At 32.0% G+C, this 13,946-nt stretch overlaps 1 protein-coding gene across 1 annotated transcript in view; it reads left to right on the forward strand.

Moving 5' to 3' along the window:
- The window catches only part of LOC142330956 (fatty acyl-CoA reductase wat-like), a 33,883-nt gene that overhangs the window by 16,795 nt on the left and 3,142 nt on the right, over positions 1-13,946 (forward strand). Inside the window, exons 4-7 of the mRNA XM_075376421.1 lie at positions 856-965; positions 7,254-7,443; positions 11,594-11,842; positions 12,610-12,867. Of these exons, the coding sequence (XP_075232536.1) occupies positions 856-965; positions 7,254-7,443; positions 11,594-11,842; positions 12,610-12,867 (807 nt within the window). The remainder of the gene's footprint in view (positions 1-855; positions 966-7,253; positions 7,444-11,593; positions 11,843-12,609; positions 12,868-13,946) is intronic.

The following is a 13,946-nucleotide window of genomic DNA, read 5'->3' on the forward strand; positions in this document are numbered from 1 at the left end:
ATGTCAATTTTCTGTACAACATGGTAGTTATTTGAATCAGATGGAATGTATATATTACTAGCATCATTAAAATATTAATATGGTTACAACTTAAGGAACAAAGTTCATATCTGTGATAACTTTAGAGAGCATATGTTTTGTTTAGTCAAGCAAACTGATTACAATTATTATCATGGAAACACATTATTACAATCACAGTAAAATAACTTTATTTTACTGTAATTTGTATGTTCCAAAGACAACCAACTTTATGACTGTGTCTTGGAAAGTTCGTATTACTATTAATTCCATTTTTAGTGAGTGTTTTACATTCTGTATGACAGTACGTATAAAAATAGTTTTATTAATGATGTAGGTAACAAGAAATGCTTATTAATTGATGATCAGTAACAACTATACAATCATCAACTGTAAAAAATTAATGTCCCAGCTTAATTTAATATATTTTTAATTATTACTTCTTTTCATGCACTTTGTTATATTAATTCAGTACTACGGTTGAGCATATATAATATTATATTTGTATTAAATTATTTCATTAACTTATAATAATTTATTAAATTTCATTAGTTATTATTATTATTAACCTTTACTCTTGTTATTTATTTTTATTAAATTTATTATTACATCATTTACGAAGAGTTTGAATTTCTAAGTGCTTGTTTCATTCTTTGCATTTCTAAGTGTAATTAAATATTTATTATTACTAATTATAGCAGGCAATTAACAAATAAATCAATCAGTTAATCTGTTTCTTCTTCTATATATTTCATCCATGAATGCTGTATCTTTTCAGATCTTCAAATAGAATGTGTTTAAAAGTGTCTTAATTAAAAAGTACATTTGCTTTTTCAGACTGTTAGAGGATTGTCCTAATACATACATATATACCAAGAGGGTTGCTGAAAGTCTTTTCAAACAGTATGGTAAAGGGCTTCCTGTCATCATTGTAAGGCCCAGTATAAGTAAGTATTTTGTCCCTGGAACCTTCTGTATAAATTAATAAAAAATAATTAATACAGTTCATAAAATTAAAATAAATTTCTCATTCTACTTCAGAATACCAACAGCTTATTAACGAATCGCAGCTGCTTGTTACTAATGAATCAGTTGCTGGATGGGTGGATGATTAGCGTATGGATGATTAACATAGCCTATGAATTGTTATGTAATGTTGCTTAACCCAGGTTCAAATCCATTAAAGATTTAATTACTATTATTTAAATTTGTATACATATATTACTGTTAATCTTTGATGAATTGAGGCTCAATTATTTTCAATGCCCAAAAAAAATTGACCTGAGACCAGAAATTATAAAATAAATTGCGATATAAGCTCAATAAACAGAGGAAAAGTGGAAATAAAGACATGCTTTGAACAACCCAAAATCTAGTCACAGCACAACAGCTCAATTATATTGTTACCTCTCCACTGTATAACTCTTAACTGCAATGATAAGTTTAACCAGTACTAGAGAGATGCAGTAAGCCAAGAATTTTTAAGATATTTCCTTTTTTTAGCATACATTTTTTTTTTTTTTTTGTCTTCAGTCATTTGACTGGTTTGATGCAGCTCTCCAAGATTCCCTATCTAGTGCTAGTCGTTTCATTTCAGTATACCCTCTACATCCTACATCCCCAACAATTTGTTTTACATACTCCAAACGTGGCCTGCCTACACAATTTTTCCCTTCTACCTGTCCTTCCAATATTAAAGCGACTATTCCAGGATGCCTTAGTATGTGGCCTATAAGTCTGTCTCTTCTTTTAACTATATTCTTCCAAATGCTTCTTTCTTCATCTATTTGCCGCAATACCTCTTCATTTGTCACTTTATCCACCCATCTGATTTTTAACATTCTCCTATAGCACCACATTTCAAAAGCTTCTAATCTTTTCTTCTCAGATACTCCGATTGTCCAAGTTTCACTTCCATATAAAGCGACACTCCAAACATACACTTTCAAAAATCTTTTCCTGAGATTTAAATTAATTTTTGATGTAAACAAATTATATTTCTTACTGAAGGCTCGTTTAGCTTGTGCTATTCGGCATTTTATATCGCTCCTGCTTCGTCCATCTTTAGTAATTTTACTTCCCAAATAACAAAATTCTTCTACCTCCATAATCTTTTCTCCTCCTATTTTCACATTCAGTGGTCCATCTTTGTTATTTCTACTACATTTCATTACTTTTGTTTTGTTCTTGTTTATTTTCATGCGATAGTTCTTGCGTAGGACTTCATCTATGCCGTTCATTGTTTCTTCTAAATCCTTTTTACTCTCGGCTAGAATTACTATATCATCAGCAAATCGTAGCATCTTTATCTTTTCACCTTGTACTGTTACTCCGAATCTAAATTGTTCTTTAACATCATTAACTGCTAGTTCCATGTAAAGATTAAAAAGTAACGGAGATAGGGAACATCCTTGTCGGACTCCCTTTCTTATTAGGGCTTCTTTCTTATGTTCTTCAATTGTTATTGTTGCTGTTTGGTTCCTGTACATGTTAGCAATTGTTCTTCTATCTCTGTATTTGAACCCTAATTTTTTTAAAATGCTAAACATTTTATTCCAATCTACGTTATCGAAAGCCTTTTCTAGGTCTATAAACGCCAAGTATGTTGGTTTGTTTTTCTTTAATCTTCCTTCTACTATTAATCTGAGGCCTAAAATTGCTTCCCTTGTCCCTATACTTTTCCTGAAACCAAATTGGTCTTCTCCTAACACTTCTTCCACTCTCCTCTCAATTCTTCTGTATAAAATTCTAGTTAAGATTTTTGATGCATGACTAGTTAAACTAATTGTTCTGTATTCTTCACATTTATCTGCCCCTGCTTTCTTTGGTATCATAACTATAACACTTTTTTTGAAGTCTGACGGAAATTCCCCTTTTTCATAAATATTACACACCAGTTTGTATAATCTATCAATCGCTTCCTCACCTGCACTGCGCAGTAATTCTACAGGTATTCCGTCTATTCCAGGAGCCTTTCTGCCATTTAAATCTTTTAATGCTCTCTTAAATTCAGATCTCAGTATTGTTTCTCCCATTTCATCCTCCTCAACTTCCTCTTCTTCCTCTATAACACCATTTTCTAATTCATTTCCTCCGTATAACTCTTCAATATATTCCACCCATCTATCGACTTTACCTTTCGTATTATATATTGGTGTACCATCTTTGTTTAACACATTATTAGATTTTAATTTATGTACCCCAAAATTTTCCTTAACTTTCCTGTATGCTCCGTCAATTTTACCAATGTTCATTTCTCTTTCCACTTCTGAACACTTTTCTTTAATCCACTCTTCTTTCGCCAGTTTGCATTTCCTATTTATAGCATTTCTTAATTGCCGATAGTTCCTTTTACTTTCTTCATCATTAGCATTCTTATATTTTCTACGTTCATCCATCAGCTGCAATATATCGTCTGAAACCCAAGGTTTTCTACCAGTTCTCTTTATTCCGCCTAAGTTTGCTTCTGCTGATTTAAGAATTTCCTTTTTAACATTCTCCCATTCTTCTTCTACATTTTCTACCATATCTTTTTTACTCAGACCTCTTGCGATGTCCTCCTCAAAAATCTTCTTTACCTCCTCTTCCTCAAGCTTCTCTAAATTCCACCGATTCATCTGACAACTTTTCTTCAGGTTTTTAAACCCCAATCTACATTTCATTATCACCAAATTATGGTCGCTATCAATGTCTGCTCCAGGGTAAGTTTTGCAGTCAACGAGTTGATTTCTAAATCTTTGCTTAACCATGATATAATCTATCTGATACCTTCCAGTATCGCCTGGCTTTTTCCAAGTGTATATTCTTCTATTATGATTTTTAAATTGGGTGTTGGCAATTACTAAATTATACTTCGTGCAAAACTCTATAAGTCGGTCCCCTCTTTCATTCCTTTTGCCCAGCCCGTATTCACCCACTATATTTCCTTCCTTGCCTTTTCCAATGCTTGCATTCCAATCTCCAACTATTATTAAATTTTCATCTCCCTTTACGTGTTTAATTGCTTCATCAATCTCTTCGTATACACACTCTACCTCATCATCATCATGGGCGCTTGTAGGCATATAAACGTTAACAATCGTTGTCGGTTTAGGTTTTGATTTTATCCTTATTACAATGATTCTATCGCTATGCGTTTTGAAATACTCCACTCTCCTCCCTATCTTCTTGTTCATCACGAAACCTACTCCTGCCTGCCCATTATTTGACGCTGAGTTAATTACTCTAAAATCACCTGACCAAAAGTCGCCTTCCTCTTCCCACCGAACCTCACTAATTCCTACTATATCCACATTCACCCTATCCATTTCCCTTTTTAAATTTTCTAGCCTACCAACCTTTTTTAAGCTTCTAACATTCCACGCTCCGACTCGTAGAATGTTATTTTTTAATTTTCTGGTGACCCCTTCCTTAGTAGTCCCCACCCGGAGATCCGAACGGGGGACTATTTTACCTCCGGAATATTTTACCAAGGAAGGCGCCTCCATTGTTGCTATGTGAAAATGCAGAGAGCCACATTTTCTTGGAAAAAAAGCAGCTGTAGTTTTCCATTGCTTTCAGCTGCGCAGTACTCAGAGGACTGAGTGATGTTGATACGGCCGTTTAAGTCATTGTGACTCACGCCCCTAACAACTACTGAAAGAGCTGCTGCCCTCTTTCAGGAATCATTCCTTAGTCTGGCTCTCAACAGATACCTCTCCGATATGGTTGCACCTTCGGTCCAGCTACTCTGTGTCCCTGAGCACTCAAGCCCCCTCACCAACGGCAAGGTCTCATGATTCATAGAGGAGGTAGCATACATTACTAAGCAATAAAGGAGATTGCCCAACAAAGATTTTTTAAATTATTACCTTTTTTTAAAAGATAAATTAAACTAAATTAATTAAATAGAATTAAAAAAAAAAAATGCTTTCAAATATTTTTAAGCATTATTGTGGCCAACTTTAGTAATTTTTTTCTATTCTTACCTGTGATATCAGCCGGTATTTTTGAGTTAAACCAAAAAATATTTAAAACGTGGTACAAAAAATGTATTGTATTTGAGTTGTAATAGTGTGGAGAGTTGGATTTGAGGCACTTTATTTTATACCATATTACTATAAATTTTTTAATATTTCATAATGTTTGATTGGGCTGAAATCTGGGCCTTTTTCTGTATTTATGGAATATCTAAGGGTTTCCAATATTGGTAGATCTGTAATTTGTGTCTATGAGATGATTAGCAAAAGTTTGGTTAGCAAAAGTTGTAGATATCAAGTTCTATTAGGTGTGTGTAATAATTTTTTTCAGTATGTATTGTTTAGTTTGAAACAAAACAAATGATTTATTCATATACGAGGTGCGACAATAAAGTAATGAGACTGATTTTTCATTGCAAGATGTGGCAACCCTGCAGCTTGCGTAGGCACACCATCTTTGACCTTGGTCTATAAGCTATTTGCTAGTCCAACGGCACATTGATGCAACTGCTCAGTCGTGAGTTGTGCTGCAGTAAGTGAATACGTGTTTGTGTCTCTCGTCACAGAAATGAAACCGCAAAATATTGCGCAACGGTACGACATTTCTTTTTGCGTTAAATCGGGTGATAACGCTACGACAACTTATGGTAAGCTTCAGAAGGCTTTTGGAGAGGAAGTTATGTCAAGAGCTCAAGTTTTTATGTGGCATAAAATTTTTAGTGAAGGCAGAACGAATGTTGAAGATGAAGACCGCAGTGGACGACCGTCAACCTCACGAACAGATGTCAACTTGACCAGGGTGCGTGAAATCGTACGATCTGATCGAAGATTATCCGTGAAAATGATTGCAGAAGAACTCAACATCAATCGAGAAACGGTTCGTCTAATATTAACTGAAGATCTTGGTATGAGAAAGATTTGTGCAAAAATGTCCCCAAAAATCTCACACAACAGCGAGAAACACGGAAAAATGTGGTAGCCGATCTGTTAAGGCAAACGGAAATCAATCCAGATTTGTTGAGCCGTGTTATCACTGGAGATGAAGGTTGTTTTTTTCAATACGATCCAGAGACAAAACGCCAAAGTTCGCAATGGTGCTCAAAGGGATCACCCTGACCAAAAAAAGCTCGCATGTCAAAGTCAAAAGTGAAATGAATGCTTGTGTGCTTCTTCAATTCCAAGGGAATTGTTCATAAAGAGCGGGTGCCTCCTGGACAAACAGTTAACCGATATTTCTACAAAGAAATTTTAGAAAGACTTCGTAAATGAGTTCTTCGTGTCCGTGCCAACATTGCTGATAATTGGATTCTGCATCACGATAATTCGCCATTCCATACTGCTCTGTCAGTACAGCAATTTTTAACCTCAAAACAAATTTCAGTACTACCACAGCCACCTTATTCACCAGATATCGCAACGTGCGACTTTTTTCTATTTCCAAGAATCAAAATGGCGGTCAAGGGACACCATTTTCAAACAACACAACATGTCCAAAAAGCTGTGACGAGGGTCTTGGAGGATATTACAGAAGATGAATTCCAGAAATGTTACCATCAATGGCAGAAGCGCTGGAATAAGTGTGTGCATTCAGAGGGTAACTACTTTGAAGGAGACAACACTAAACATGACTAAAACGGTAAGCAACATTTTTTTCACATCAGTCTCATTACTTTATTGTCGCACCTCGTATGCTTAGCATGATGTATTTATGAAAACTATAATAATGCAGTCTATGAAAACTGGAGCATTATTTATAGAGAAGTATTTTTGTTTATGACAACTAATATCTAAAATATTGACAGTATTAAATTTATTACAGCAACTATTAACAGAAGTAGGGCGAATCAGTTATACTACATGTAAATTATGTAAAGTAAAATTAATCTTCCAGAAATCAGAATATCTGCTCACATACCTAAGATTTTAAGAATCTTCATTTTTATAAATAATGACATATTTTCAAATTATTCAACGATTGAATACTGGTGCATTATAAATGAACAATAAAAGAAATTTATGTCTGTATTGTGGGTTAATATGCTGTTATATAATAGATAAACAGTCTGTTTGTTGTCCTTCTGACCTGCTTAACTGAATTTGATATGTTTAAATTTAAGCAATAATCATTAGAGACATAAGTGACATCTGTGGAATAGTGCTTAATTGAAATTAGTCTACAAACAACTATTGAAAACAACTGAATAAAGAGAAATATAAAATCTGTTCATGGAATGAAAAATTTAGATCAATAACCAGTTTTTATTTTATGTTTTTCAGTCACAGGTTCAAGTAAAGAACCTACCCCAGGTTGGATTGACAATTTGTATGGTCCTTCTGGAGCTGTTATTGGATGGACAGCTGGATTTTTAAGGGTACTAGAATGTGATCCTTATGTTATATCTGATTTAATTCCAGTCGATATGGTAGCTAACATAATAATTGCTTCAGTATGGAATTTAAATTGCAGGTGAGTTTAAAATTTTAATAAAAATTAACGCATGAAATAATTTTAATGATAAAGTGAATCAGATGTTAATTTTTAAGTCTTTTATTGTTTATATCAAATCTTTTTTCTAAATACACTTTATTTTTGTAGCTATACCAGTGATAAATGAACTAAAGTGGTAAATGAAGTTAAAGTTGTTGTTGGCATCTTTTTGAGTCAGAAAGACAACTGTGAAATGGCATGTGTTCAAAGACTTTATTACATTTTCATTATGTCTGTTCATTTAGTATAACAGTTATATGATTGTAAATGTAATATTGGTTCAAATTTATTCAGAAATTACTGTTTTTTTCTGGCATACACAAGACATTTCTTAATATAGGTATTATGCTGCAAATATGCAGGATGTCTTCTGAGGGTTTACTTTGTTTGAATTGTGTCTATCAATTAGTGTGGCATTTTCTCTAACTACTATTTTAATTGTGGTTTTCAGATCTTCATATCAGTTATTTTCTGCACTATTCACTTTATACACCTTGTTTTAATTGCTATCAATCTCTTCCTTGACTCAACCAGCTTTTATGAAGCCATAACTGATTGCTGTGGCTTCATAAAACACTTTACGCTCTGGCTCTTTTAATATAATCTACACAAGACAACATAATCCATACTTTCTGAGTGTATGATTGCACTGGTTACGTGTTGAACTCATCTTCTAACCTATCTGGTAGGTAGTTGCGTTTTTAATTTCAGTTCCTTCTTCCTTCAGATGTGTTTTATTTTAGAATTCATTTCCTAATAGTGTACTGATGGGAATATCACAGGTGGTATTTGTATCGATGGCATCCTGATTAAGGCAAGAACAAGGCTGAGAGATGTGTTTTGCTGGGGTTCTGAAGATGATATCCGGTAAAGCTCATAAGGGTTAGGTACGGAGGGGATGTCATGGCGACCGAAACTGCATAGAGGATTCCCTGTGGGGTCAGGATGGTCAACAAAATAAAATTTTTTGACAAGTATTGACAAATATGACAATATATTACATGCATTTTATACTCACATAAAATCTATTACTTTTAGATTTTATGGTGTAATTTTCTGTAAATAGATCACTCTTTAGATTCCAACATCAGTCAGCTAAAATTTTTTGGTTCCATTTTCCCTGGTATCATGTTTCAATTGTAGATATCTCCTGGTGAAAATGTTCTTCATGTTCATCGCTGATAGCGTAGAGATTGTTAAGGAAAAAATCCAAATGTGAATGTAAGTAATGGATTTTGAGTGATATGATTCACCCAAGCTCTTTGTAGTTTTGAAGGAGTTCACTCACAAGTTCTCTGTAGTTACTGAACTTATGGTTTTCAAATTATTTACCACGTTTTTAATGACTTCCATGCAGCAACCACCAATTCATTCAAACATTCTTCAAATGCCAGATTACTCACTAGTTTTCTTATTTGTTGTCCAACTAATATACCTTCCTTTATTTTAGCATCGCTTATATTAGGGAATTTGTTTTTTAGAAACTAAAACCCTGCACCATTAGGATCCATTGCTTTAACAAAATGTTTGAAAAAACCTGCTTAATGTGTAGCGCAGAAGATATACTTTTCCTGGTTTTAGACTAAATTTATATTCTTCTCTCCTACAGTCAGTACCTATCTCTTTAGCCATTGCTCTTTTACGTAATGTTCTTTCTCTCCTGCTGTCTCACTTGACAAAAAGCAACAGAACTTAACGTATTCAAGTTGCAGTCCAAGTAAAAGCACAATTACTTTCAGATCTCCACAAATGTGCCATAAATATCTCTCATACTGAATCCTTTTCAATACAAGTTTCATATTTTGATAAGACTCCTTCATTTGAACAACGTACGCTAGTGGTATTGATGGATATTTATTTCCAATGTGAAATAGAATAGCTTTTAAACTAAGCTTTGATGAGTCAATAAAAATCACTGTTCATCAGGATGGTGCATATGTCCCAAAACTTGTAATAAAGACATCATTACAGAATACTAAGTTTTCATACTGAGAGAAGAGATATTCAAATTCTGACTGTCTGTCACGGAAAGCACTTATTTTAGTGATTGGTTGTAAAAGATACCATCCATTCAGTCTTGATTCCAGTACTTCTACTTGATCTTTGATAAATTTAGATCACAAACCAGATCATTTAATTCTGACTGATTAATTAAATGGGATTCAGTATATCTATTTTCTAAAAAGTTTGGATCTCTTTCTTCATTACCTGATAAGTCAGCACAAGATTCGACATTTTCATCTTCACCTAAGTTCCGTGTTTTTGGTGGCACTGGAATTGGAAGCTCTTGGCTATGTGGTACTGGTCGCATGGCAGAGGGAATATCAGGGTATTTAACAGTACGTCTACTTTTAGCTGTTATCCCAGATATCTTTATCTGTGGTGTGATCCTTCAGTTCTATCCAAACCACTGGAATTGCAAATGGCATGTGACGAGATCCATTTAGCCAACCAGTCAACAATGTTACACAACAAGCACAGCAAGTATGGGGAACCAAAGAATTGTCCTGATCACCTAATTTACATCCAAAATACAGTTCATATGACTTTTTTATCAGTGGAGTTATATTTCTTTTGTGAGACTTCAATGTTACCTCACCACAGATGTAGCAGAAATTGTTTGGATGATTAATAAAACTGCGAGGCACTGTTAATACATTACAATAACTACTAATGTTTAAAAAGAAACACTTTATAAGCACACCAGTTTAATAAACATACACTCACTCTGCTGAACAACATATACCCTCAAATACGAAAGCTAGTTATTTGTATATAGGAAGAATGACTGACATTCTTGTTCATTTTGATAAACATGATTGTTATTTTGTAAATAATAAACATGATGAGTAATGCCTAACAAATCAATGTGACAACATTTAAGAGACTGTAATAAACAAATAAAAGCTATTTCGTTGATAAATAATATAATAAAATATGTTCACAAAATGCTATGCTTATGAAGTTCGTGCATGATACTACCTGAAAATAAGAATGGTAGTTACAAAAGAACTAAGGCTGATAAAATAAATCTGATTTCATACTTGAAATCAGAATGAAAAATGCTTTAAGAGTCAGTTATTCTCTCATTTTACAAAAATCATTGTTGATCATTGTATTAGATATATTATGTCAAGTTTAGAACTAATTACTACAGAAAACAAGATCCTAAAAAAAGTTAAAAATGTTTACATTTCTTAAAAACAGAAAAAATGTAACCCAGAAAGAAAAATTAATTTAACTATTTCACTATTACTCTTGCTCTATTACTTTTATACTATTTCAATTTAAATCTTATCATTTGGCATTGATGTGTATCTCATTGATGTGTAAATCATTGTATAGTATCTAGAGATTAAAATCTAGTATAGAGTCGAACCTCAAAACACTTCTAATTCTCCAAAAAGACTTTTTTTTTTTTTTAGAAGTCAAATGAGAAGGTGCTACAGTATTCTTATTTTGATACAAATGCAAAGTTATTTGAGAATGATGTTCTATTTTTATGGTTTTTTCTCAAGGTTGCCAGTAAAATATTTTCACTTGGACTAAAATTATCCATTATGCATTGTTGTTGCTGTAAATGAAAATAAATTGTTATGAATTTTTGAATTCTGAACAATATGAGAACAAAATCTGGTCAAAAACTGAACCTTAACATTTCATAAGAGAAAAGTTTTTTCACGTACTATTAACAAATGCATTTACATAAGATGTTATTAAATTACCTAATCTTTTACCTACTATTAGCTACACTTACATTCCCTGTATAATTTAAAAAGGATATTCAGCAAGAACATAGCTGATTCTCCTTTAAGATGACTTAAATTTTAAAGTTTAGTATAATTTAATATGAGGTAAAAAGGTGTTCTGTTGTTCATTACAGTGCCTTTATGTTTACATTTTAATGTTTGTAAGGGCTGATATGTAATATATTTGTTAGTTGAATTGTGTGGCTGCAGCTGGAACTTGAATCTTCATGTTCACTACTTCCTACAATTGCAGAAGTTGTGAATTCAGAGGTGAAGCTGAAGAGGTTATTGCAATAATGATGAGATATTTTTTTTTATCTAAAAAACTACTTTTACTATTTTCTTATATTGTAATAAAATAAAAAAAAAATTTGTTACAGAAGAAACAAGGACAGCATTGAAGATCCACCGGTATACAATATGGTTTCAGGCACACAAAATCCAGTAACATGGCTTAATTTCAGAGTACTTGGCCAAAAATTCTGGGCAATTTCAATTTTTGCATATACATTACCCTTTTTGCTTTTAGAAAAGAACAAGGTAAAACTGAACATTTTAAAGTTCTTTTTGCATTATCTACCAGCATTACTCATAGATACCATTGCACAATTATTTGGTAAAGAAAAAAGGTAAGATTTTGTTTTTAATGATAATTTATCATATAAAATTAGAGCCAAGACTGGCCAGGGTTTATTGCTTGATTAGACTTTTTTAAATATTACATTATCCACTTAAGAAAAGCCCTCATGCCAGTTTTTATGCTCTGTCACAGAGGTAGCAAAATGCTGGAGTTCAAATTATAATTTGAAAGTATAATTAATACCTATACTATTCAAAAAAAAGACACAAACTGTTTGTGTTTATACTTAGATGTGTAAATACAACTCGATATGTTGTGTTTTATGTTTATTTGCCAGGGGTAAGTTTATGAATTGCCAACTTACATAAATAATTTAATCAACTTCATGAATAATTTCTATAACATATAAACATTTTTTCTTTTTTGAATTTATGAAATTTAGTAATTAAATCACTTTGCTGTCAGTCTTTGGAAATGTACTGTAACTCATTTCAATTAATCATTCTCTATTAATAGAAGTTGTAGAAAAATCAGAGAATGAGGTGATTAGCTGAAGAACGTGATGAGCGATTAAGTTTAATCCAAAAACTTTTTAATGACAATTTCTATTATCTTAAATTAAGTGTACACTTTATTTATTTTAAATTATAACATTATTTGCAAATAATTCTGAGATAAAACTTAATAAATTAACTACTAATACGCATAGAAATATTAACTACTTATATTTATAGTAGTTTTGGTGAATATTTAATGACAAAAAACCATGTTAAAAATGTCAATCTACTAATTTTATTTTTATTGATATGTTTTCAGAATGGTAAAAATGATACAGAAAGTTGATAAACTTTCAGAATTACTATCATATTTCTGTACAAGACAATGGGATTTTTCTAACAAGAATACTCAAGATCTATGGAAATCATTAGATCAAAAAGATAAAGAAATATTTCCATTTAATGTTGAAGATATTAATTGGGAAGAATATTTTTATAATTATATGAGAGGAATACGACAATATTTATTGAAAGATGATTTATCAACTATTCCAGCTGCAAAGAAAAGGGCAAAGTGGTTAGTTGTCCTAAATTTTATTTTTTTTTGGCATTACATTAGATAGTATTCTCTATTCTTATGCTTCTGTGCTAATCCTTATCAGTGCTATCTCAAAAATATTTATAACGTTCTTCATCATGTGATATCATTAAACAAATTTTATTATGCTTTCAAATAATACTATTTCTAAACGATTACAGCTTTGAGAGTAAGTTATTAATTTTTATCTTTAAAGTGCTATCAATTTTCCCTTGATGATCAATGAATTTACTCTAATCTTTACTTTCCCATACAATTTTTATCCTCTACACAATATCACTAACCAAATTTTGATCGCTTTCCATTAAACCTACTGATCTAATATTCCATTTTACAAGACACTGCTACAAAACATTTTAACCTGTTCAAATTGCATTTTATGAGCCTGCCTAATTTTTATTATTTTCTTGTGGCACAAATTTCTGTAAGGTTTTATTTCTTTTCAGACCAATTCCTAGATTCATATTTGGTACTAGCAGACTTTTTTTCTACGTAAATGCTTCTTTTTGCAGATGTCCTTTTTTAATATCATTACTTTCCCATTTCTTTGTGATTTTATTATTTAAAAAAATATTCTCGTATTTCTGCTACATCATCTCTTACTATGAATTTATGTTCATTTACCAGCAGTCACACTTTTGCTTTTGCTTTTTTAAAACTGAACTTCCCTCCTAACAACGAGTCAAACCAGTTATAATTTCTTTCTATTATTTTTTTTTCCTCTAGAACAACTATTTCATCAGCAAAGACCTTATTTTTTGCCACATATTTTTAAATTGCTTTTTATCATTTCCTCTAAGTACAAGTTAAGAAGAATCAAGGTCAGAGATATTATTGTCATATTTCTTTCAGAATTAGAATATGTAATTTTTCTCCTGCTATTATTACCACATTTAATCTTTCTTCAAATTGAGTATAATCATTCATTATCTGTACCTCAACTCAATCTTAAACATCTCATTCCATTGGAAATTATCAAATTCTTTCTTAATATTTGCAATTGAAGTGAGTAGCAATTACATAGACTTACTCCTTTTTTTGGAGTGCATTTTAAGAAA

This window comes from Lycorma delicatula, chromosome 10 (genome assembly GCF_047948215.1).
Source record: "Lycorma delicatula isolate Av1 chromosome 10, ASM4794821v1, whole genome shotgun sequence".
Classification (NCBI taxonomy): Eukaryota; Metazoa; Arthropoda; class Insecta; order Hemiptera; family Fulgoridae; genus Lycorma; species Lycorma delicatula.